Below are 27,437 nucleotides of genomic sequence, written 5' to 3' on the forward strand. Positions count from 1 at the left end.
CACCCGTTTGGGAGCTTTGGTATAATCCCCATGGTCCTGACGGAGTCCCCAGCATCCACTAGGACGTTAGAGAAAATAAGATTTTACTTACCGATAAATCTATTTCTCGTAGTCCGTAGTGGATGCTGGGCGCCCATCCCAAGTGCGGATTGTCTGCAATACTTGTACATAGTTATTGTTACAAAAAAATCGGGTTCTTGTTGTGAGCCGTCTGTTCAGAGGCTCCTACGTTGTCATACTGTTAACTGGGTTCAGATCACAAGTTGTACGGTGTGATTGGTGTGGCTGGTATGAGTCTTACCCGGGATTCAAAATCCTTCCTTATTGTGTACGCTCGTCCGGGCACAGTATCCTAACTGAGGCTTGGAGGAGGGTCATAGGGGGAGGAGCCAGTGCACACCACCTGATCCTAAAGCTTTATTTTTGTGCCCTGTCTCCTGCGGAGCCGCTAATCCCCATGGTCCTGACGGAGTCCCCAGCATCCACTACGGACTACGAGAAATAGATTTATCGGTAAGTAAAATCTTATTTTCTCGTACTCCATAGGGGATACTGGGCGCCCGCCCGGTGCTTTGTTCTTCCTGCTGTTACTTAGTTATGTAATGGTGTTTGGCTCTGCTATTGCTGTCCCTGTTTGCAAGTTTGGTTTGCATGGCTTTCCTCTTGTTCTGGTTGTGCTGGTTCGAATTCTCACCACTTTCCTTTTCTATATCCTTCTCTCAAAGTATGTCCGTATCCTCGGGCATAGTTTCTAGACTGAGTCTGGTAGGAGGGGCATAGAGGGAGGAGCCAGCACACGCAATCAAACTTCTATAGTGTCCATGACTCCTAGTGGACCCGTCTATACCCCACGGTACTAAATGGATTCCCAGTATCCCCTACGGACTACGAGAAAAGGATTTACCGGTGGGTAATTAAAATCTTTTTTTCTAATTTGGAGGTATTGGTAGAAATAGGAATTGGGGTGGGTGAATTTCTTCTGAAGTTCAGTGAAGTGTGTGGAACGTTTCTGCAGAGTATGTGGTGAAATCTGGTGATGCCCACTGCTGACCATGTAAAGGCTGTGTAAGAGTTGATCGACCAGGATGAAAAGAGGGGTGATTCCACGAGGTAGTTAGGGGTGAGGAGCAAACGGAGAGGGAGAGTTTACTGGCCAATGAGTCCCAGACTGATAACGTGAGGGGGACAGCTGGTACTGATTGAGCAGTTTCATGTCTATGGTGGTGAGGCAGCCATGGGAGGTAAGAGATAAAGCTAATTGTCACAAGGTCGCTTTCCATGTCAACCCATCTCTTCGTACTCCATGGAGGTTGTCAGGTAACTAGTTGACTAAGTCTGGAGACGTAATATTATTTGGACACCGCAGGATGAGCTCTTCTGCAGGATCTCCCTACGTAAGCAGGGTTTTTTATCGCTCCATATGAATTTACCGTACAGGATTTGAGGAGACGTCAGGACTGGAAGAGGGACTGTAATGGGAAGGGTCTGAAAAAGACATAGTAACTTGGGTAGAACGTTCATCTTAATAGCATTAATACGGCCTATCCACGATATAAGAAGTTTTGTGCAATCGCCCGGAATAAGTGGGGCGATAATTAGCTTCATAAAGGGATATGTAGGATTTGGTCAGAGACACGCCTAGGTACTTTATAGAATCCTAATGCAATGTGAATGGAAGGTTGAACTTGAGAAGATATTTGAGGATTGGGCTGGGATGTGTAAAGGAAGGGCCTCCGACTTGTCATGATTGATCACGTACCCTGATTGGTTGCCATAGAGGTATAGTTCCTACTTTTTTTTTTGGGGGGGGGGGACAAATATATATATTTTTTTTTTTCCCAAACATTGGTCGGCACCATAAAAACACCGGCAACATTGCAACTTTCATTTTGACAGCCCCAGGTACACATTGGGGGGAGTTACTACACTACCCCAGTGGCTGGTATTGTCTGCAGCCGCCGGGTCGGGGTCCTGCCGTGCTGACCAATCGGCAGTGATCAGCAGCACGGCAAACACTGGGGGAAGGTGCCGGAAGGCAGAGGGACCTTTCGGTCCCTCTGACAGCAGCAGCAGGGGGAAGAATCTCCCTTCCCTGCAGCTGCCCACACTGTCTGTCTGACTAGTTGCATCCTGTGCGACCAGATCAGATAAAGCACTTGGGATTAGTCTTCATATTTTGCTAAAGATTTACTGGTTATATATCTCCAGGCTATTGAATTAGGATAAATGTTTACAATGTGTGTTGTCATGTATATGCTATGTCTATATTTTGTGTTACAAGAACATAGTTTAGGACTGATTCTTTGTCAGGTCATGGGTATGAATTATTTCAGCAGTGTAATTAAATTCTAAACTCTGTTTAGGGAAAAACCATCAAAGAAAGTCACAATAGATCTTGTACAAGAAGGTTAGGCCTCCATAAACTGTATGCACTTAATATTGTGGTAAATCAAGTGGACTTTGGGCTCATTTGCAGTCCCCTCACTGCTTTTAATTAACCTTTCCCTGTAATTGATGCAGAGCAGAATTGTGTAAAATCAAGCACAATCTGGGTTTTTTGCCAGTACCATTGCCTCTAGTAAATATGTCCACTTGTCCCTGGATGTAGGATGGATGAAAAGATCACCAGGGCCAACTACAAATTAGTGTAAGTAGCAACGAGCTAACTTACAGACAGTGGTTTCCTATATTTCAGGTAGTAGACATTCTGCTTTCTGACTGTAACTAGATAAACCATCAAGTCTTTATCTAACAGAAGGGATGTGCTTTCCTTACTGAAATATCCAGAATAGTGGTTGGGTATGCGTGACCGCGGGTCAGCATACCTCCGCTGGTATCCCGGCAGCGCAATGGTGCCACAGGTTCTATTCCCGCTCTATGGTGTCGTGGACCCATAGAGTGGGAATAGCCAGGGAATCGGTGGTGGATGTCAGCAAAGGGAGATGACACTTCTTCAGCGGCCCCTCCCCCAGGCCAGGGCGCCAATCTGCTGAGGTCTTCTCACCCTGGGCTGTTCTTCCTTCACCTTATTTCCTCACAGAGACACTGGGCAGCCATTACAGAAGCTCTGCAGTTCTCCAAGAATGCTGGCTTTGGTCTCTCTGTATACCTCTACTTGGAATCAGGTTATACACAGCGCTGCATCCTACCAGCTTTACTAGCTGGAGTAGTTGCTATCCGTGCCCTTTGCAGTTAAATTATATTTTCTGCATTGTATGTGACTTATGCTAGTTCTGCTTTCTGTACTTTTCTCTCTGTACATTATATTGCTTTCCCTGTATCTTTCCTTCTAAATAACCCCTAGATACTGGTGTGAGCAGGGTTTACTTTGCCTCACATTGCAAATAATAGTATTTTTGCAGGCTCATTGTCGCATACTGTCCTTGGCTACACGCTGCACATTACCATATTGTGTGTACTCTCCTTGCAGTTATGTAAAACAAAGACAAGACAACTAAACAAACTGAGGCTCCTACTCTAGTGTTACGTAGGAGCTGTGCAGCGGAGGTTTCACCTCAGGAATTATTACAAGATGGTCAGTTTGCCTTTTATGCTGTACTCTCTGGCCCATCATTTCCAGCAGAGGAGCCTCCTTGGGCCTCATTTTCCAACATGCTGGCAACAATGTCTGACTATATTGCAGCCCTGGCTGTGACTCCCACTATGGGTCCCCCACAGCCATTACAGCCTGATTATCAGCCCATTCCAGCCACACCCGTCCAACCTCCCTGTCTGGACTTATTTTCTAACTCTATACAGAGTCTGGCTGCTTCATTGGCTGCATTCCAAAATATATTGCAGGGTCAGATGACACTACCTGCTTCTACTGCCATCTTGAGTGCTGTGCCATCTTCACAGTCCACTCCACTCTCCGATTCTGCGGAATCTTCTGCTGCAGCAGATCATGCTGAATTCTCTGATGCAGACTCCCCCTCGGGGGAAGAAGAGGTGCAGTCCAAATTTAATGTAGCTGCTTTAGTTAGGGCGGTTAAATTCTCTCTCCAGTTAGAGGATACTGAACCCTAAAGACCTTCTGTGTAAACGCCAAAAAGTAGAAGTGGCTGAGTTCCCACACTATGCTATGAGTGAAGCATGGAAAACTCCTAGCAAACATTTACTGTGCTTAAACGGCTAAACTCTTTTTATCTGTTGTCTACGGCTGATTATACAAAACTGGAATTTCCACCTACTGTGGACACTCATGTGACACATTTAATTAAAAGTTCCATTCTGCCTATTCCGACAGCGTCCTCGCTTAAGGACATACCTGATAGGCACTTGGACACCTGCCTCATATCTTTATATTCACTTACAGCCAGACCTGCTAAAGCCATTGAACAGTTTCACATCTGAGCCTACCACAGAACAAGTGTCACTAATTGCCAACATCAGAGAGGCTGCCTATTACATTGGAGAGACAGCCCTCGATATAGCTCTACTGCCCTGTAAAGCTTTGGCTGCTTCTGTGGTAGCACGCCGCATTGTTTGGCTTTGTTCCTGGAAGGCTAACAAGATTGCCAATAACCTGGCAACTTCTAAAACAGCTTGCCTACTCTTTGCTTCCTCTACGTGGCCTAGGACTTTGTCCTTTCGCCCTCGGGGCAAAGCCAGTGGTTTTCTGTCACAGGTATTTTCTCTCCTTCCTGAAGCATCCTCGCAGACAATTTCCTACCAGTCCACCAGCAAACCTTAGAAAGGCCAAGGCACTGAAGACAGTCATTCACTCCTTACTACAATCGGGTGTCATTATTCCTGTCCCTGTGTCTCAACAGGGCTAGGGGTTGTATTCTACGCTATTTCTCATACGTCCTAGAGGATGCTGGGGATGCTTCAAGAACCATGGGGTATAGACGGGATCCGCAGGAGACATGGGCACTTTAAGACTTTATAAGGGGTGTGAACTGGCTCCTCCCTCTATGCCCCTCCTCCAGACTCCAGTTAGATTCTGTGCCCAGGGAGACTGGTCACACACAGGGGAGCTTGATAATGTCGATATTACCTTAGACCGCAAAGCTATACCTCTAGATACACTATTACCGTGGAGCCGCTATGGCCACTAGACTGAATACACGTGCTATGCACTTTGTACGCTATTTGCGTACAGAGTCCCGCACGTGGTACGTACTTGACGTACACACGCCGCGCTGAGTGTACGGAGTACGCTCAGCGTGCGCACACACAATGGATAGCCTTTAAACCTTGGTAATGATACAATGTAATGATATGCTTACACTTTAAACCTTTAGCAGCAGAGTACTGCAATGATGTAATACCTTTAAACCTTAAGTAGTGCTGGCGATACAAAGTACCCGCAGTGCGTACACCTTATCAATGCTTATACACCGTATACAGATAAATCTACTTTAAAGCCCATGCAGGAAAGTGAAAACACAACACTGATTTGTAGTTGCAACCACAGGGTTCTAAGGCCTCAGTGGATTAATTCCAAAAGGTAAAACAATACAAATCATACACTACAGGCTAACAAGTAAATCTAAACAGAATAATGGCTACAGAGAATGTACATACGTGAGAATGTGCGCAACCCGAGCCGGTCCTCCGCTGGTCATACAGATAGCGTTCAGAGTCTTCTGACCGGCCAGGCAACAATGGTCTTTTTATACACAACATGCATACACAATACAATGGTCACTGTAATCTCATTGTCCATTGGACACAGGGATGTGTCTCTACATTACAGAAAAGGTCATAGGTGGATTTGAATAGGTGGGCGATGTCTTTCCCCAACTGCTCTTGTGGGTGGTATCCTCTGGATTCCCGCCGCATACATAAAATACAGCAAATACAGTTAATGTTCATATTCTACTTTTGTACATAACTATACGCAGGAATAAGCGATCTTTCTCTAACACCGGAATGTTACCCTCAAAATACCCTACAGCTGGATACTAGACATCACCTTCCAACCTTTATCTGACCCTTCCTATCATGCAAAGGCGAATCTCTCTGTCCAGGAACTGTTTAAACTATTAATACTCGCTGACATGGTCTAGGGGAACTATATCTATAATGTACACTATTTGGGTTAAATATGTAATGTTCTGATAACCCTCTATGCACTCACAAACTCTACCGTAAATGCGCATACCACGCGTTAAGGCGCATGGCCGTGAAAAGCTCAGTTACGCAAATTGCGGATATGCGCACGCACGGCAGAGCCAGTGCACGCGCAGCGGGTATGTGCATGGGGTTAGTACAAAGCATATGCATTACAATATTTTTCGACTTTTTAACAGTCCACCCTTTGGCAGTCAATAATAACTGCCACTATCTAAACATTAAACAGAAAAATATACAATACAATATCTATAAAATAATTGGATGGTAAGAGGAGAGGAGTAGGCGGGAAATGTATGGCCTAGTGGGATAGTAAAAGCATGTATGTATGAAATCCATGTCTGAGGGGCATGTATCATCGTGCCGTACATGTTCTAGATAAGCTTCGAGGTATTGCGAAGTATACATTAAATCCTTCTCATCCCGTATTAAGGGTCTGTAAGTGGGCCAACAAACACTACCGAGCTCTTTTCGGCTTCTTGTTCCAACAAATGGGGTGCACATTTAGTTGATGATACATGGAGGGGGAAAAACATGTGAATGCTAATATATGTATCTATATCACCTGTCGACTATGTGTGTCACTACCTGAAGGTTGTAGAGATGAAGATAAGACACGTATCACAAATACATTCACATAACATTCGTGTAATCGTTCTTGGGTGTTGGTTGAAGTCTTGTCCGGATGGGTGTATCTTTGCCGTGAGTGTCCATCAAAGTCTTTAGAGTGTCCATCAAAGTCTTTAGAGTGTCCATCAAAGTCTTTAGAGTGTCCATCAAAGTCTTTAGAGTGTCCATCAGTGTCTTTTACGTGTCCATCAGTGTCTTTTACGTGTCCATCAGTGTCTTTTACGTGTCCATCAGTGTCTTTTACGTGTCCATCAGTGTCTTTTACGTGTCCATCAGTGTCTTTTACGTGTCCATCAGTGTCTTTTACGTGTCCATCAAAGTCTTTTACGTGTCCATCAAAGTCTTTTACGTGTCCATCAAAGTCTTTTACGTGTCCATCAAAGTCTTTTACGTGTCCATCAATGTCTTTTACGTGTCCATCAAAGTCTTTTACGTGTCCATCAAAGTCTTTTACGTGTCCATCAAAGTCTTTTACGTGTCCATCAAAGTCTTTTACGTGTCCATCAAAGTCTTCTACGGATGGATGTATTTTTGCTGAGGGAAAACAAAGGAGAAACGGGTGAAAGAAACTGATTGTGGAATCACGTCGTATCACAACATTGTCTCAATTGATGGGTCATAAATTAAGTCAGTTGTTGTAACAGTGCCCCCGCTCCTCAAACTCATCACTTTGGTACTGCGCTTGCGCCGCGTTAAAACTCGAACACATCTAAATATCAAACCAATCATTATGACAACTCTCAGGATACAAAGGAGAAACTTTCCTACACTCACGATAACATTTTGAGCCCATTCTCCTAAACCTGAGAACCAATTGCGTGGGTTCAACCATGAGACCCAGCCGGTCAGTTCATTACTCACAGCAGTAAGGGTAAGGTTGTGTCTCCTCCGGAACTCCCACTTCAACTGCAAGATATCGTCCATCTTTTGATCTATGACCTCGGTTGGGTCATCAGTGCTGTTTGTAATGTACGTGCAGCACTTTACACCATACTGAGTTGCTAGGGTGACACAGTACCCGCCTGTCACCGCTGTGATATAATTTAGAACCATCCTGTGCTGGATCAGTTCCATTTTGTAAGCTTGCAATTCCCTCCCTGTATACCTGAAGGTGTCATCATACATCTCAGTGATATTATCTATCAGGTTCGCTAGCGCATGAATATACCTATAATTTATAATTCCTCTGGCGGTACGGGTGATATCTAACGCGAGTAGGAATTGAATCCCGGTGGATTCGTGAATCAAATCAGAGGCTGCGTGCTCTGTCCTATCTATAAGGTGTCTCTTAACGATGTGTTCATAGTGAGTGTGAGTGTAAGGAGCTTGAGCACTGCGGTAAACGTCTTTCATCTTATTATGGGTTATGGTCATAACTTCTGGCAACACTCTTCCAATGTAACACAATCCCTCTGAGTTTGGGGCAAGCCACTTATACGCCTTTCTCCCGCATATGAAATATGCATCATCGGGGAGAACATATGGGACAGAATATGACATTACCATATTGCAAACCTTTCAAGTGAAAAATCCTATCCCTAACTCTCTCATCTGTTCAGTACACGTATCAGGCTGTATGATATGCGCACAGTACCCTGGCGATACTTCTCCAACCCGCATGGTCTTACTTCCTAGAGTATACCTGTACCATCTTAACCATATATTTTACAGTCACCTCATTATTGCATTTCAAATCATCCTGGGGGTCAATCATTACATGGGGTTGTCGACCAAAAAGAATCTCAAAGGGTGATAGGTTAAAGGGGGACCTGGGAGTGGTTCTGATGCTGTACAATACAAGTGGCAAAGCTTCTGGCCATAACAATCCAGTTTCAGCCATCACTTTGCTAAGCTTGTTCTTAATAGTGCTGTTTACTCTTTCCACTTTCGCACTCGCCTGTGGGCGGTATGGAGTATGCAGCTTACTATTAATTCCCATCAGTTTGCACATAACCTGAAAGACTTCACCTGTAAAATGGGTACCCCTATCACTTTCAATTATCCTAGGGATACCATATCTGCACACAAATTCCTGCACGATCTTCTTTGCAGTGAACGTAGCAGTATTTGTGGCAGCGGGGAACGCTTCTACCCAATTTGAAAACACTTCAATACAAACTAACACATACTTTAAATTTCTGCAGGGTGGCAACTGTATGAAATCAATTTGTATTACCTGAAAAGGGCCGTCTGTTGGCGGGATATGGGATGGTTTTGTTGGTATTGACTTTCCAATATTCTTCCTCAAGCAGATAAGACATGTCATTGCTCTCTTACCCGCATGAGAAGAGAATCCTGGCGCACACCAGTAGGCTCTCACCAGCTTACACATACCCTCTTTGCCCAGATGAGTCAGACCATGTGCCGCCTCAGCAAAGCTTGGAAGATATGCTCTGGGGGCTACTGGCTTACCCTGTCCATCTGTCCAGAGTCCTGAGGACTCCTGGCCATATCCTTTTGACCTCCAGACTGCCTTTTCCTGTGGAGAACACAAATTTTGCATTTCACTTCATTTTTGTGTGTTGACGGTATTGAATACCATCAGTTGTGTGATATCTGTCTGTGTGGGGGTGCTGGCTGCTGATTTAGGAGCTTCGTCTGCCCGGCTGTTACCAAGTGACACTGGGTCTTGACTGTAAGTGTGTGCTTTGCACTTGATAACAGCCACTCTGTCAGGTTCCTGTATCGCTGTTAGAAGCCTTTTTATATGGGATGCATGCGCTACAGGTGTGCCAGCTGTCGTCATGAAATTTCTGAGGCGCCATAGGGCCCCGAAATCATGCACTACTCCAAAGGCATACCTAGAATCTGTATAAATATTGGCTGACTTACCCTTAGCCAATTCACACGCTCTGGTTAGGGCGACCAGCTCAGCAACTTGTGCTGAGTGCGGTGGGCCCAGGGGTTCAGCTTCTATGATACCTTTGTCATCTACGACTGCGTATCCAGTACACAAGTCTCCCGAGTCCGTCTGTCTGTGGCAACTACCGTCGGTGTAAAAAGTAAAATCTACGCCTTCCAGTGGGTTGTCACTAATGTCGGGTCTTGCAGTGAAAGTTTGGTTCAGATATTCCATACAGTCATGTGTGTCAGTGTCTGTACTAAATCCTCATTCACCATCACTCTCATCCTCCACCCTTTTGCCTGTCCAGGCACACCTGGGAGATAAGTTGCAGGATTTAGTGCGCTGCATCTCCTTATGGTGATGTTTACAGGGGCCATTAGTGCTAATTCCCACCTTGTAAACTGTGCTGATGAGACATGTCTGGTTTGGGCAGAGTTCAGTAAGGCTGATACAGCATGAGGTGTATGGATGGTCAGGTTGTGTCCCAACACTACATCTTCGCTTTTACTCATTAGCAATGCTATCGCTGCAACACTTCGCAAGCATGTGGGGAGAGACCGTGCTACGGTGTCCAACTGTGCACTGTAGTAAGCTACCGGCCTGCTGGCATCACCATGTTTCTGGGTTAGGACACCTGCCGCACACCCAGCACTTTCCGTACCGTACAATTCAAAGGGTTTCCCATAATCTGGCATACCTAATGCAGGTGCCTGTGATAGGCACTGTTTGAGTCTCTCAAATGCCAGCTCGGACTCATCTGTGTGCGAAATCCGATCTGGTTTGAAGAGACCATCTCTTGCAAAGGTAAAGCCAGTATGGAGAACCCTGGGATCCAGTTTCGGCAGTACCCACACATTCCAAGGAAAGTGCGGATCTGCTGCTGGGTTTGTGGCAGAGTCATGTCGCGAATCATCTGTATTCTATCAGCGGTGAGGTGTCTCAGTCCTTGTGTCAAGCAATGTCCCAAATATTTCACCTTGGTCTGGCACAACTGTAACTTATCCTTTGAAACCTTGTGTCCCGTATTAGAAAGGTGAAACAGAAGCTGTTTCGTGTCTTTCAAGGATGATTCGAGTGAGTCAGAACACAGCAGTAAGTCATCTACATACTGTATTAATACTGATCCGCTCTCAGGTTGAAAGGATTGTAAACAGTCATGCAAAGCCTGGGAGAAAATACTTGGGCTGTCAATGAAACCTTGGGGTAAGCGAGTCCAGGTGTACTGTACTCCCCTGTATGTAAATGCAAACAAATATTGGCTGTCAGGGTGCAGAGGGACCGAAAAGAAAGCGGAACAGAGGTCAATGACAGTGAAAAATTTCGCAGTAGGGGGAATTTTGCATGAGGATGACAGCTGGATTTGGCACTACGGGGAATTGGCTCTCAACTATCTTGTTTACCCCCCTTAGATCCTGCACTAGCCTGTAACCCCTCCCCCCACTCTTTTTCACAGGGAAGATGGGACTATTGGCAGTGCTGGACGTCCTAACTAGGATGCCCTGTTGTAGCAAGCGCTCTATGACTGGGTACACTCTTAATTCCACCTCTGGCTTCAGAAGATACTGTGGGATTTTTGGAGCTATCCTACCATCTTTTACTTGCACAACTACAGGAGCTACATTTGCCATCAATCCAGTGTCTTGTCCATCTTTGGTCCAGAGTGATTCCGGTATCTGGGAGATCATTTCCTCTACCTTGGATGGACACCTGTCTATTACAGCAGAGTGTGACATTAACCTTTGTGGGGTGTCTAACATATCCTGCACTTCCTGAACGTGATTCTCGGGTATATCTAAGACGACACCCTCAGGAGTACAATATATGACACACCTCATCTTGCACAATAAATCTCTCCCAAGTAGATTAGTCGGAGCCGATGCAGCTAGCATAAAGGAGTGCTTGGTCTGCAAAAGCCCTATCGTAATCTCTGCTGGTCTACTTAAGGGATAGTGTTGCACTGCTCCTGTTACCCCCATTACTGAAATTGTTTTACCCGTTGTTTTCATACCTACCGTTGAATTTAACACTGACCTGGCCGCCCCTGTATCTACAAGGAAAGGTAGTGATCTACCAGCTACGTCAACTGTAACCTCGGGTTCATTTCCAAAGCTAGCAATCAACTTCACTGGCTGCAAACTACAGGTCTAGCCTAACCCCTATTGTATGTTGTGACCCTCCCGCAGCGCGCTGGCAGCTACGATATGTGAGGAGGGTAGCTGAGAATTTCCAGAGGTCTGCCAGTCCTTCCTAGGTGGGTACCTCCTTGTTTCCCCTGCATGTGGCTCATAATTCCTCCTATGCGGTCCCTGATCCCAATTACGTGTGTTATGCTGTGAGTCATGTTCTGGTCTAGGGGGTTGATATACGTTGCTTTTATAATTACAGTTCCGTGAGTAATGTCCTTCCCTCTGGCAATTATAACATTTTACTACATACGATATACCATCAGGGGTCTAGGGTTTAGGCTGATGTGGCTTCGTTGTCAGGGCTTTGATACTTACGGTCATCAGCTTATCCCCCTGTGACTCCCTGTGTTTAATGATGTTCCGATCATGCTCGATAGCGGACTCTCTTAATGCAGCCACCGAAATACCTCTCCAGTTAGGTTGAGTGGTTGGTACCCTTGTTCTCAACGCTTCTTTCAAGCCGTCCATTAATACGGACACAGCTGCCTCTCTATGGTGTACATTTTCCTTAATGTCCTCGACCCCAGTGTATCTAGCAATTTCCTGCAGTGCTCGATGGAAATATTCAGAAGCAGCTTCACCTTCTTTTTGTCTAATGGAGAAGATTTTATTCCACTTGACAACAGTAGGGAAATATACTCCTAATTGCAGATTGATCTGTCGTACATTCTCCTGAGTGTATTCATCAGTGAGAGATACCTCTGCGTCTAATTTACAATCAGCAATGAATTTCACAGGGTCAATATTGGAGGGCAAACATGCCCGTAGCACTGTCCGCCAATCTTTGTTTGTGGGTTCGGTGGCGTTACCTAGTTCTCTAATAAACCTCTGACATGCGGCTAGATCTTTTCTGGGATCGGGAAATTCAGACATAATTGTCCTCAATTCTGTCCGGGACCAGGGACAATGCATAGCAATGTTCCTGACGGGAGTGATTTCCTGAGCGTCAGTCTTCCCATTGGGGACTGCGATCACCCTGACAGGATTTAGTTCAATTACATCATTCTGGGTTGCTTCTACAATGTGAGGTACAATTGTCTCTGCATAATGTACTGTACCGTACTTACCTGTGGACACGACCTCACCTGTCCCTCCGCTAGGGGCCTTTGCTACTGCTCTTACTGGTTGGGCCGTGCCCACTTGTGTGTCTTGTATGGTGGCTGCCAGAGAGAGTGCCGATATAGTGCTGGGCTCATCTTCTTGGTCGCAGTCCTGAGGGAAGTTTAAGATGGGATATAACTTGCACGGGTTAGCATTAATACATTTATCAAGTTCACTCTTATCATATATTAGTATGCCATTCTCTGTAGCCACTTTCTCCCCTGTAATATACGCTGGTGGTGGTGCAGTTGCAATCCGTTTCCTGCTAGGGTTGGAACGAGCTGTGTGAGCTAGTTCCCTTTGCATATCACTCTCTCGTTGCCATAAGTGTAAACAGTTTGAGTGTCTGATCCTCTCTTTTCGGGATTTTATCAGACATCTCCTAATCCTTAAATTCTGCAACACCTCTGGATTAAAACTGCCTACCTTAGGGAATGGTTCCCTATCTTCCGCAGTCATACGTTCCTATTCATTGCATAAAACCTCTGTGTGTGAGCCATATTTCTCACACATTATGTACCTCGCCGACCCCTTGGGCCGCGGAATATCAACCTGAACCCTGGTTGATCGTCCCCTATTTGAGCAACTGGCCCCCATCTTTTGCAGGTATTGCCTTCTCAGCAAATTCCTACAAAAAAACAAAATACTCAGTGGTAAGGCAACGGTGAAAGTTCTCCGAGCGCTTTCACCCACTCACGCCCACGTTGGCCAATACACCTAAACACTGTCGTCAGCGCCGGTCGTACCCAACCTCGGGCCCCTGTGTAACCTGTATTTACTGAGAGTGTGTGGGAGTGACTTACCCTTCCCAGTAAATATTGGTCGTTGGAGATTTCCTGAGTGACCAGCGATACTCCCTTAAAACAAAAAAATTGTTACACAAATCACGTTGCGTGTACTACACTTAGCGCCAATGAGCCCGTGACTTTTACGCACAACTCGTAAAAGGGTATCAATGTGGTTTAAGTATTGCACTCACAAACGCGCGGTACAATCGCCCAGCGTATAGGTAACTGTTATCCGCCGTGCGACCAATGGAATCGTTTTTCAGGCTGCGAAACCTCAGCCGGAGCGTATCTGAACGGGCCTATATGGGTACTACGCCAACCACCTGGGCTGCGCTCTCTACACAAAACCTCGCTGACCTTTTAGGCCGAGGTATTCAGAGCTTTGCTTGACTTTGTCAGCGGTTTTCTGACTTCGCTGACCTCTTGGTCTGCTGTTATACTAATTGCTCCTTTATACCTTAATCAATGTTAACGTGAGCAAGCCACTCCCATGCCACCAAGTGTCCACTCACCTGATGTGGTCTCCGACGGGATCCCAAATTCCCTGGGTCCACAAAACCTTTATTGTTTGCACACTCACGCTCGTTCACTCATATACACTTTGGTTTTTCTGTACAGAAAATTAACTTTCATTCAGGGAAACAGCCCCAATTCCAGAGGTGATACAGTAAAAAAAGGTATTTAAACTAAATATTGGACACTGATCAATTTGTGCTATTATCGCGTGGCTACCGTTTCGCGCCTAAACTAAAACAATGCTATTGTGTGATTTGTATTTAGTGGGCGTACCTGTACGCAAGTTGCGTAAACACGCCACGTGTGTAGGCCTTTACGTTGCGTACGCAGTCACGAACGTTGTCCGAGACACCTGTACAAAGGCCGTACGTCCGCAGTACTACAAAACCCACACTTCTATAAATGTAAGCGATATTTAACTATAATCACTTACTTAGCACACACACACAGTTTCTACTGTGTAAACCTTTACAACTAGGCCAGGCTGCGTGTGCGTCTTACAGTTACTTCCTTAACTATTAACTCTATATTTTAACTAAATAGCAACAAATTTTCTCAGTACAGGTCAAAATGAATCTAGTAATCAATGCTTATGGCAGTAATGCGAGCAGATATGCAAAGTACAAAATACAGGTGTATGCGTGTGTTGCGTGCGCATTTGGCGCCAAACAGAAATTTGCAGATTTAAAAAAAGAAAAATAGCTTTTGCGTTCTTACCTTACACTTATACTCGGAACCGCCATCTGCTTGCGTTTATTACCATTTCTGGAACTCTTATTACAGTGGTGTGCTCATCGCCGCTATGATCCTTTGGTATGAAGGATTCCTAGACTTCTGGCATTTCTACAGAAATGGTCTCTGCCTTGCATCTCTTGAAGTTCAGGTCTCTGCTCTGTCCATCTGATCCATCTGGTTCCAGAAGAGACTTGCTCCATTACCAGATATGCATACCTTCCTACAAGGGGTACTGTACCCTGGATACAACCTCTCTTTATACCTCCAGTGGCTCCTTGGGATTTATCCAAGGTTCATCGAACCTTGCAACAGCCTGTATTTGAACCAATGGAAACTGTTGACCTCAAATGTTTGACCCCCTAAGACACTTCCTCTTAGCCATCACCTCAGCTCGCAGAGCATCTGATTTGGGGACATTCTCCTGCAGTCCCCCTTTTTAAATTTTTCATCAAGACAAGACTGTCCTCCGGACAAAGCAGGGATACCTTTTTAAGGTAGTATCCAAGTTCCTTGTCAACGAACCACTTGTGGTACTGGCCCTCCATGAACCTGGCCTTTAAATTTGATGGGGTCCCTGCTCTGAGGATCTACATGGACCGTACCGGTTCCATTAGGAAAATGGATTCCTTATTCGTTCTCTATGGGTTCCATAAGCGGGGCTGGCCAGCCAATAAACAAACGGCACGTTGGCTTTGCATGAGCATCTCACAGACTTAAACGCAGGTTGATCTTCCAGTACCAAGTACAGTCTCTGCTCACTCTACTCGCTCTGTGGTTTCTTCTTGGGCAGCCTGCCATAGCGTGTCTGCTGAGCAACTATGCAAGGCTGATACGTGGCCCTCTGCCCACACATCTGAGGTTCTATTCCGTTGATACACCTCTCAGAATGCAACCATTGGCTGCAATGTCCTCCTTTCAGCTTAGGGGCGTTCCTTCCCTATTACAACTGGTTTGGGACATCCCCAAGGTTAACCCTGCGGAGACCATGGACCCTGAAGAAGAAAATAAGAGCTATGGTAAAACTTAACCTCGTTAACTTTTTCTTCACGGTCCATGGGATCCAGAGAGCACCCATCCGGACGCACCTAGCTTCAATGGGTTACTGTTCTCGGTCACCAGTTCCTTTCTCCTACAAGTGAGAATTGTGTTTCCTGTGCGTACCCTACTTCCTTCTCTCCACTCCAGCTCCTGCTTTGGGCTTGTTTACTAAATCTAAAGTGCCTGAGCTGTGGGCGGGTTGTGAGGTAAGAGGGACCACCCCACCCCCCCACCGCAACCCACCCACAATGACTAAAAGCAACTGGTAGGTTAATTAGCTCCTGGCAAAGAAAAAAAATTCTAAACTTAGAATATAAGCTCTAACTTGGTAGAGATTTATGGTAATGTTTTATTGGAATAACAACTGAGAACCCTGAATGTGGCTGTCTCACTCTCTGCGAATGTGTAAAGTGCTTTGATGCCTATTGTGAGAGAGATGCTATATAAAGAATGTATTCTTTTATATTCTAAAACGAAGGACAAAGCGTAATTTTACTTGTTCCGCGTTCCAGTCAGAGCCTTCAAATATTTAAAGATTTCACCAGAACTACACTGGAAAAAATATGAATGTGACTAAAACTCTACAACTATAAGATAAAATATCTGTGATTTTTCCGCCCAAATCCTCAAGATCCACAAAGGCAGCTATTCTAAAGTGAAGACCGCAAGTTAGAAAGCTTGCCCTTCTTGAGAACTTGGGCATCCCTCTTATGTGTGCTGCACCTCCCCGTCCTTCTGGATCTGCAAGACGCATAGTCCCATTCTTGGAGTAAGCTTTCATCTCGATTCTCCTTGGTAACATGAGCAACTCATAGCATCCCAGAGACTATCTTATTCTAAAGGTGATGCTTGTGTAATTGTTTCACTTTCTTGCCAACCTCTTCTGACCAGCACTAAATCTTTTGTGCCACTCAAACATAAATGCACGTGACATACAATCTGCCTTGTCAAGGTCTACACTGGCCTGTGGAGCCAAGTGTTTCAATAGGGTCTGGCACATGTACCTGTTTCTGGCTATCTATGATCATGCTGTTGCAACACTGCCCAGTTAGTGTCAGCTAATTCTCCACTGGCCATTTCCCATGGACCAGCGCTTTAAATTTTATAATGGGCAGAGGGCTTCAGTTTGGAGACCATCGTTTGATTCCATGTTGTGTTTTGTATTTAAGATTAAGCATTTCTTGATTTCCGGAATACAGTAATTACAGTATAGGAAGTCATATTTAATGTCTCAAAATCAATCTATGCACAAATGGAAAAGCCTTATAAATCAAATACACGAGAAATACATTTACACATTAGGCACTCTGGGCCTAATTCAGATGCAGTCGCAATGCTGGTATAGCACTCGCATCGGTCAATGTTTTCTTACTTTGAATGCGTGTGAGCCGTAGTGCGCTCATGCAGCTATTTAATTACTATAGTGGTTGCAACGAGAAAATTAGTCGCAGAGTGAGTGACAGGAAGACAGCGTTTGGGGGTGGTAACGGGGAGTGGTTGGATAAACGCAAGCATTTTCTGGGAGTGCATAAATTAGCAGTTGCGGTATTACTTGCCACGGGAGAGCTGTTCAGACTGTGCGTCCTCAGAGGCACCCAGACTCTGCAACATGTTCTGATTTGCGACGCTGGTACTGATGTATCAGCAATTGTACGCTGTTGGGACAGAAATGATGCGACAGCAGTGGGTGTTCTTATGCTCAGGTTAGCTTCTGCACATATTGGCATGTTATTGCAACTGCATACGGCAAAAGGTAGCAATTGCAAGAGCAACCACATGTGAATGACCCCATCTATCCCTTAATTTTGATATTACAATGTATTCAGCCATGTGATTGGGACAGAGCAGCTGGAGTTAAGGTTCTACTATTTGATTTAGGGAACCTTTTCTTCTACTATTGTGGGTGATAATATTCTCTGTCATTGGTAATGCTGACATTATTACCCATATGGAATATCTTTGTTTTTAATATCTTTTGGCAATAATATTCAAAATAAAAGTAAAAGATTTTATAGTATTAGATATGAGTTATTATGAGGACGTCAAAAGATACAGTAAAATGTGTATGTTTTTTATCTTTCAGTTTCCGCTTAACAACCAAACGAAATTATAGCGATTGCCTAGCAGATGGCACATGGAGCAATCCTCTCCCTGAATGTGAAGGTAAACTAAGCTGTGACAAGTGACCGGCTGTGTTCTAGGTCTCTTTATTGTACTGTTCAACTACAAGAGTTTTAAGAAAGTTACATGAAAAATATTTGTCGCTGCTAATTAGTCATTTAGCTTGGGATTGATCGGTTGTACTTGTTTCTAGTAAAAAGACCATGACTATTTATATTAAAAGGCCACACAAAGCATTAAAGTTATATCACAATATAAAGGTATTGCAGTGTTATAGATAACCTTCAGTATGGCATTCCTCCAATCCATCAGATCCCACAAACCAGAGTGAGCTTTTATAGTTTTTTCTACTTGTAAGATTTGCCTTTTTCACATTGGCAGTGTTGTTAAAGCCCCTCACCAGCGAACATCCTGTACTGGATGTGAAACAGAGGAGTGTTGATCTTGTTGGAAGGACATTGACAACCCCACTGAATGTTTGAATCATGCCCATTTTTGTAGCTGAGTCCCATGTTGGACTGTTCGATCATTTGGGGGAACTCCCAATTTCAGTAGAATGTAGCACAGAAGGCACATTGTAATGGGGTCTATGAGTACCACCAAAAACAATAAGTTGTTTATATAAAGGATGACACACAGGACAATACAGTCCACACACAAGGAAAATCAACAATAACCTTAGTTGCTAAATTTAACCCTTGTATACACTATTATGGAAAGGATATATAATCTAATAAGAAACTTGCACTGTATAGCCCAAACAGTTGGTTTGTGGTTACAGATGTGTCTTCTCTCATCGTTGCTGCAGTCACGTTAAACAGCCCTTGTAGTTGCGCCTAATTGTGAGCGCGTTTACTAAAGCTGGGCTATGCAAATAAGACGCACAAGCAGACCCTGCTGATGAAATATGTGGCATACCTATATTCTGTGTGCGACTGTGGCTGTATCTGCATACAAAATGCTACTTTTAGTGTTTTCTGGAAAACATAATGAAGATACAGGCGCAGTTGCACTCAGAATATAGGCATGCCACATATCATTTTAATCAGTGGCGTTTCCTTGTGCATCTTATTTGCTTAGCGATGTTTTGGCACTTTTATGTTACAAAAAAGCCCCATTAGTGTACCACGTCCCCTTGCATGGCAAGCTAACTTTGGGCACGGTGCCTTGTGCTGCTACTACTGCGCTCTACACAGGTTAATATTCCCAATCCTAGTCCACGTGGATGGTAAGGTATGAAAAAGTTGATAAAAAAAAGAAAAATAATAAAAAAAAAAAGTGTCTACCTTTTTGAACGATCTACCTTTTACATGTCGACCTTTTGACCCTGTCAACCTAATGCATGTCGATCATTAGTGGGCGACCTATTGTCTGTAAACCTTTTTAGTGTAGATTTGTAGACCGGATACCCCACTACGCAGCTTTTGTCACACCATGTATAAGCAAAAAAAAATTTCACAAACAAATGTACACACAAATCATGAAATATAATAAAATAATGATACTATATATAATGCCACAAATTGTGGAACACTGATTCACCTAAAATACTGCAAATAGCAGTTATAATAATCAGCTGGTAAAGGAAATTTCAATGAGCTGTAATCAACGTGAATCTAATATTATATGCTTGAATGAAGTAAATGTCTAGAAACCCTCTGTGTCAACCAAATTCCCCCCCCCCCTTCATATAATATGTATTCTGTGATGGTAAAGAATGAGGAAGTTAGTCTCTCTGATATAACTTAATAGAATATATCGATCTAGATACATCATGTATATTATAGAGTCTTCTAGTGAGGATAAACAGTTCTGCAGCAAGTGAATGTAAAAATGATATAATCTCTGGCTGGTATATAAAACAGATAAACCCACAAACGTGGGAAGCGGCGTTCATGATCAGTCAACTAAATGATCTATAAAATCTGCACTCCCAGCAGCTGCTATAAGGTACCAGAAGTGGTCTGGTGTGTGGTAATTTAACAAGAGAGAACAAAAGCAGCGTTTGGGTCTTGCAAATAGAAAGTATAGTAAACTGTGTAGGGTCCAATCAATAATTTATTTACATAAAAGCCATGTATAACACAATTTAAAAATATATGAATAAATAGCACATATAGTTATTGCACCGTTAAAATAGGATTTTAATTACCTACCGGTAAATCCTTTTCTCGTAGTCCGTAGAGGATGCTGGGGTCCATATTAGTACCATGGGGTGTAGACTGGTCCACCAGGAGCCATGGGCACTTTAAGCCTTTGATAATGTGGACTGGCTCCTCCCTCTATGCCCCTCCTACCAAACTCAGTCTAGAAACTGTGCCCGAGGAGACGAACAACTTTGATAGAAGGATGTTACACAGATAGTGGCGAGATTCACACCAGCTCACACATACAAGGCAAACCAAGCTAACCAGCTTGAAAACTCAGCAATGGCTGAACAATATTACTTAACCCAGTAAGAAAAACAGTACTTAACCAAGAACAAAGCAGTACTGAACTAAGTCACCACTGCAGGATCAATAAGCGCTGGGCGGGCGCCCAGCATCCTCTACGGGGTGGTCTTCAGTATGCCGGCGGTCGGGCTCCCGCCGACCAGCATACTGGCGCCGGGAGCTCGACAGCCGGCATACCGACACTTATTCTCCCTCGTGGGGGTCCACGACCCCCCTGGAGGGAGAATAAAATAGTGTGGCACGCGTAGCGCGGCGAGCCCGCAAGGGGCTCATTTGCGCTCGCCACACTGTCGGTAAGCCGCCGGCCGGCCTCCCTCCCGGCGCCGGTATGCTGGTCGCCGGGAGGCCAGCCGCCGGCAGATCGTAGTGAACCCCCTCTACGGGCTACGAGAAAAGGATTTACCGGTAGGTAATTAAAATCCTATTTTCTCTTACGTCCTAGGGGATGCTGGGGTCCATGTTAGTACCATGGGGATGTACCAAAGCTCCCAGAACGGGATGGTGAGCGCAGAGGTTCCTGCAGAACTGATTGACCAAACTTTAGGTCCTCAGTGGCCAAAGTATCAAACTTGTAGAACTTAGCAAACGTGTTCGACCCAGACCAAGTAGCCACTCGGCAAAGCTGTAAAGCAGAGAAACCCCGGGCAGCAGCCCATGAACAGCCCACCTTACGTGTAGAGTGGGCCTTAACAGATTTTGGACACTGCGATCCTGCCGTAGAATATGCATGCTGGATAGTGACCCTGATCCAGCAAGAAGCAGGACACCCAATTTTCTTGGGATCATACAGGACAAACAGAGTCCGATTTTCTGTGACGAGCAGTCGTCTTCACATAGATTTTCAGAGCCCTTACAACATCCAAGGACTTTGATGGAATTGAGGAGTCAGTAGCAACTGGCACCACAATAGGTTGGTTGATATGAAAAGCCGACACAACCTTTGGAAGGATTTGCTGATGTGTCCAGAGCTCAGCTCTATCTTCATGAAACATCAAGTAGGGACTTTTACAAGACAAAGCCCCCAACTCCGACACACGTCTAGCAGAAGCTAAGGCCAACAAAGTGACAGCCTTCCACGTGAGAAACTTGACCTCAACCTCCTGTAGAGGCTCATATTCCTAATAGCCTCAATCATGAGTTGCACCCCTTTTGCCAGGGATGCCTCACCTAACCCCCTCGCAAATCCACATCATGGTTATGTGATGATTTGCGCACACACACACACAGGAAAATGTCAGACACTGTTTCCCCCAAGTACCTTACCTTCAGAGAAACACAGATACTGGAGCCAGCACACATAGCACCCCAGTCGACAGCTACAGAGTAATTGTCTGGCGCTGACTGTGTACCTTAATAGATTACACAGTAATTTACAGCCGCCTCCCCCCCCCCCCCCCCCCTGCTTCTACAACCCCCTGGTACCGCACAGGATAGCTGGATTCGTGTGGAGGGCAGCGCTTCTTGTCAGCGTCTTAGTGATGAACTGCAGGAAGAAAATGGCGCTGGTGAGCTGCTGGGTCCGCTCTGAAGAGAAGCTCAGCCCCCAAACATGGCGCGGCTTCCCGCACTTTACAGGATTATATTGGCCTGAGGTAATGCATTCTAGCAGTAGAACTAATGTCCCTGATAGGAGTGGTGACCAGTTTTCAGGGTATATGCGCTGGCCAGGGCGCCCCTCACAGCGCCGCTCCTGATGTACCGCTGAGCCGTCCGGAGCGCAGTGTCAGTACTGCGCTCCCACCCTGATGCCGCCATTTACATTGGCTCCCCGCTCGGGTCGGGTCACCGGCGTCACACTAACCACCGTGACGCCGGGGGTGGCGGCAAGCTGCGGGAGTGAGCGGTTGCCTCGGGGGTTAACAATCATCACCCTCAGGAGCTTCATGTCCTGTCCGCGGAGATAGAGGCCATTTAACCTCTGAGGGTTGGACACTACTCCCCCCATGTCCCATGAAGCAGGGAGGCTGTTGCCAGCAGCCTCCCTGTGCCTAACATTTAAAAAAAAAAAAAAAAAACTAGGAAAGGTCTAAGAGCTCACCTAGCTGTGACCGGCTCCTCCGAGCACATTTTCTAAACTGAGTCTGGTAGGAGGGGCATAGAGGGAGGAGCCAGCCCACACTATCAAAGTCTTAAAGTGCCCATGGCTCCTGGTGGACCAGTCTATACCCCATGGTACTAATATGGACCCCAGCATCCCCTAGGACGTAAGAGAAAAGAGTGATTTGAAGAATAATTTTAACCTGTGTAGACTGATGGTCCTGATATGTGGTATCCCACGTCCTGTCCCACTGAAGCACAATAATAGAAGTGCCCTAGGCCAGGAGCATCAGGTGGCCAAGGGCACTTCTATCATTGTGTTACTGGGCAAATAGTTTTATCCTCCTGCACCGCTACCCAGCGCCCCCGGTCTTTGACCTGTGAATTTTGCAAAACAGCCTATCCCTTTTTCAGCACAACGTTGCCTGCGAGGCCAGAGTCTTACTGCAGTCCACTAGCTCCCCTATCCTGAAAGCGCCCAAAAATGCGAGGGCGAAAGCTAGCAGGAAGAGCACTGTTTTGTACTCATCTGATGTAATATGCAAAGCTGCCCCGATTACTGATTTTAGTCGGGTCTGGTCAGTGGGCCTCCAAGGGTCCCCCAGAGTTGCTTGCTTGCTTGCTGAACCTTTTAATGCCTATGACAATAAAAAAGACGCCCCACTCCCCAGCTTTGTTAAATATGATGTGCCTGATAACGCTGAGGACATGGCCGCTTTAGAGCGGCCACTGCCAAATATATTCTAACATCCTTTCTCGCAAATTCTTTTCAACTCCTCCCTTGTCTAATGGGAATGCTTGCCAGTCATCTTAAGCTGCTTCGTATGTCTGCAGCATTCATGGAGCTATGGCCCTCCGCACTAGTCTCGCTACGCAGGCCTAATAATCTGCCAGATGCAATAGGGACATTGTAAACCTTCAGTGTTGGCACCGGTCACAAATGCTCTAAATCTTTTACATTGGCCCGTAGATAGGGAGTCTGCAATCTCGTTCTCGGGAAAGTGTTGTGCTGTAAATTCAGTATTGCTTTGTATGCACCTCAGCACCTAGTGCTTTAACTGCTTCAGTGTCTGTGGGGATTCCACTCTCTGATGACTTATTGCCTGGACTATGCACATTATCGCACTAAAACACTATGCTTCTATCCGCTAACCTGTCTGCCCACAACTCCACAGCTACTACTATTAGGAACAGTTCTAGCAGTAGTATATTTTTTGTCCATCCTGCTGCATGCCAGTCGTCCGGCCATGGCACCATTCCCTATTGAAGAATGTCTGAAGCATATGTATGCAATTTCAGCTATGCGTTAAGCGCCGTTTGTGGCAACAGCATTCTCTCGCCGTTGAAACAGCTTAGGAATTGCAACTATACCCGCATGTCCTCCTTCAGCTCCCCTGAGATGCAAATCATTTAGTGTGCCCTTGCAATACCAGCAGTCGCTTTTTCCAACTTGCAACAAAAAACCCTTCCCATTGGTATCACTCTGCAAGCAAACTTCAACAACCCCAGCAGCCACTTGCATCTGCCTTAGCTAGACCTTTTTCGCTTTGCAACATTCCTGCAGCCTGTTTCTCAGCTTGCTTACCTTCTCTGCTGGCAAGCGACATAGCCCCAACTGTGTATCTGTCTCTATTCCCAGGAATGCTAGCATAGTAGTGGGTCCCTCGCTCTTATACTCCGCTACTGGCACTCCAAAACTTGAAACAATGCTTGCATTGCAAATTACAGCTCCTTGCACACCAGGCTCTCCCTGGGAGCTACCAACAGGAATGGGCGACTCCTTTCAGAGTATGCACAGGAAATTGAACAGCCTATGGGTAGGCATTTGTCTATGAAGTATTGGCCCCCTATTCTAAAGTCAATGTATCTGAAGGACCATTGCTATTGCCTGCTCGAATGACTGGTAAGGGACACTACAATCTATGGGGTTTAAAGCGTCGTTTACCGACCATCCTTTTGGGAACGATAGGTGTTGAATCAGGCAGAACTTTCCCGGTTCCTTCTTGGGTACTACATTTAACGGGAATACTCAGACCATCAAGAGGTGGTGAGGGAAAAGGACCACACATGTGGCCCAGCTGTATTTCCGCATCTACTTGAGTTCTCACCACCTCTGGAAAGTCTACCATTGATTTCAAATTTTTCTTAGCCACCACAGATTCCGGATGACTTAATGGTAAGGTAAACCCCTTTTTGAACCCTCTAGCAGAAAGGCCACCTCTCCCTTGTGTGGGTAGCGACGCAGCCATTTGTCTAGGGCATTATTATTGACTGGGGAACAATTACAGCTTGTTTATCAGCCCATTCCAGCTGTACCCGTCCAGGCTGCTTCATAGGCTACAATTAGGTCCATAGGGTCTTGGTAAATTCAGCAGGGTATACCTATAGCTTTAAAATTCAGCTTATATAATTTTATAGAATTTGTACATACATTAATATCTATAGAAGTGGGAAAGTGATGAATGTATATGGAAGGGTTAAGCACTGAAAGCATGCATCCAGTGCCTATCCCAATACTGGCCCAATAAACACTGATGCATTATATAAGACACCCTAGAGTGTATATGATCTTTATTGTCTCAGACACACAGACACAATCACACCTGAAATATCCATCTAGAGTGGTAACATTTATAACCTGCAAGATGCAAGTAACGTTCATGTATAAATTACATCACTGCAAATAGAAACGGTTACTTTAATGTATCTGTATTAAAATTATTGACAGTCACTATAGTGAGACTGATCTCCAGTGTCTAATGAAAAAATGAAACCATAATATCCATAAGTGCTATTTGAACAAGCCACGGTATAGATAATGAGCCTTGGGAAATTATAATAAGACACATTATAGAGGGCATGCTTTCAATATGTGCAGTATACATTGGATTAATAAACCATAAATAGTAACTAATATTATCCTACATGTCTTATCTAGGTAAATATCACTACCGAGGAGAAGCAGGAAGGGACATCGACAAGATGTATTAACAACTTGTCTGCTGAAGCAAGGAGTGAAAGTTTCCCTCTCCGGCGATATCCCCCCGAACACACAGTGCATCGCCTCAGTACTGCCGCGCTGTGTCTCCTTCCCAGCCGGCTCCTCTGCGCAGTCCTGAGCCGGCACTCGCAAAGGCAGGGACAGCTCTGTCACTGCTGTGGTGTATGGGCATCGCCACCTGCAGTTGTCGAAATCGACAGCTGCAGGTGTCGGAACGGTCAGCATCATACATTGCCCGCGCATATCTGCCTGCTATCTTATAGATAGCAGCGCCATTATGGACAGGGGCGCAAAGCACCCCTGTCACTGAGCTGACACCACTGCCATAATACATAGGGGGAAGCGGTATTAACATCTTGTCTCCCTCCAGCGAAGTCACCCAAGCACACACGCTGACCGTTCATACATTGCCCGCACATATCTGCCTGCTATCTTATAGATAGCAGCGCCGATATGGACAGGGGCGCATAGCGCACCTGTCAGTGTGCACACTCCGCAACCATCATACATGGGGGAGAAGCGGTATAGCGCACACAACGGCACTAATACAGCTTCTCCCCCATACCAACTGTTCATACATCTACCCAGTCATGTGATAATTATCACTATCAGAGCTTTAAGTAGATCAAGAAGCATTAAGATACTGAACTATTTAACTAGAGTGACAATATTCCTGGATATATCTTATATGCCAGGAATAAACTGATATTCCGGTACTGACAAACTGGCTGACATAAATAGATATGTTAGAGAAATGTAACTCTGACCCTATACAATAGAACATATCCCTACCACACAACTAATAAGACCATAAGGGGCCTGATTGATACGCTGTACATCCTCTCTGAAGAAAAGGAGACAAAATCCTTTGTAATTCCATATCAAAAAATAGTTTTTTAGAGAAACCAATTTTGAGATAAAAGCTAGGATAAATAATAAGAAATTGAGACAAAAGAAAAGACCTATTAGAAGGTATACAGCTGATTGTTTTTTTTTTTTTTGTTTTTTTTATTTACACTATTTTTAGTCTTTTCACATACTATGCTATTTTAACCAATATTTCGCTGTTGACTCCTTTTTCTAGTATATTTTCACACAAATTAATAAAAGGTACTGTACATTTTTAAGTATCCTTTCCTTTGTTTCTACAATTGCAATACTTTGCAATGCAAATGCAGGAGGAGGTGCATAGCACTTTCTCCCTGCATATGCGATCGCATTGGAGATGATGTTCATCTGTCAGTAAGCTGAGTAAGTCTGAACTTACTCATGCTTTCTGTCGCATGGTGGCTGAATTATCCCCTATATTAGCAAAACAGTCGTATTGTGTTATATTTGCTTCATATTTATTTTCTCAGAGTTCATATTTTATGCATTTTATATTTTTAGTAAAAAAAAATGGTTTACAATGTTTTTACATAATTCTGCCTCCCGTTTTTTGTTTTTTTTTCTCCTATGAAGTCAAGATTACTTTTAAGGCTGTTCTATTTTTATCCACACTATTTTTATTGGTTTCCCTGCCAAGCTCATTATACATCTTTGCCGGATTAGAGTTTGAAAATCAGCATATAATTTTGTACAATAGCCGCTTACTCAAAAACATTTGAAAACAATCTAGCTGTTCCATCAGATACAATGTATTTTTCTTTTTCTTACAGTTGTTATCTGTCCTGCACCAAATTCGCCTCCAGATGGATCATTTGACCCTTACAAGGATGAGTACACTTACTTAGATGCTGTTACCTTTTCATGTAATAAGGGTTTAGTACTTGCCGGTGAACCTTCAGCATCCTGCACAGCTAACGGATCATGGAGTTCTAGTTCTCCTACATGCGTAGGTTAGAAATGTTTTATTCTTCTACCATAAATTTTTACTTTTCTGTATTAAATGCAGAATGCAATCATTGT

The 27,437-nt window shown here is 44.7% G+C and overlaps 1 protein-coding gene across 7 annotated transcripts in view; it reads left to right on the forward strand.

Moving 5' to 3' along the window:
• LOC135045631 (complement receptor type 1-like) overlaps positions 1-27,437 on the forward strand; it is a 363,785-nt gene that overhangs the window by 259,262 nt on the left and 77,086 nt on the right. For all 7 annotated transcript variants that reach the window (XM_063955316.1, XM_063955317.1, XM_063955320.1 and 4 more), the window contains exons 5-6: positions 18,001-18,080; positions 27,188-27,367. In XM_063955316.1, coding sequence (XP_063811386.1) covers positions 18,001-18,080; positions 27,188-27,367 — 260 coding nt within the window. The remainder of the gene's footprint in view (positions 1-18,000; positions 18,081-27,187; positions 27,368-27,437) is intronic.

The sequence above is a fragment of the Pseudophryne corroboree genome, chromosome 2, assembly GCF_028390025.1.
Source record: "Pseudophryne corroboree isolate aPseCor3 chromosome 2, aPseCor3.hap2, whole genome shotgun sequence".
Classification (NCBI taxonomy): Eukaryota; Metazoa; Chordata; class Amphibia; order Anura; family Myobatrachidae; genus Pseudophryne; species Pseudophryne corroboree.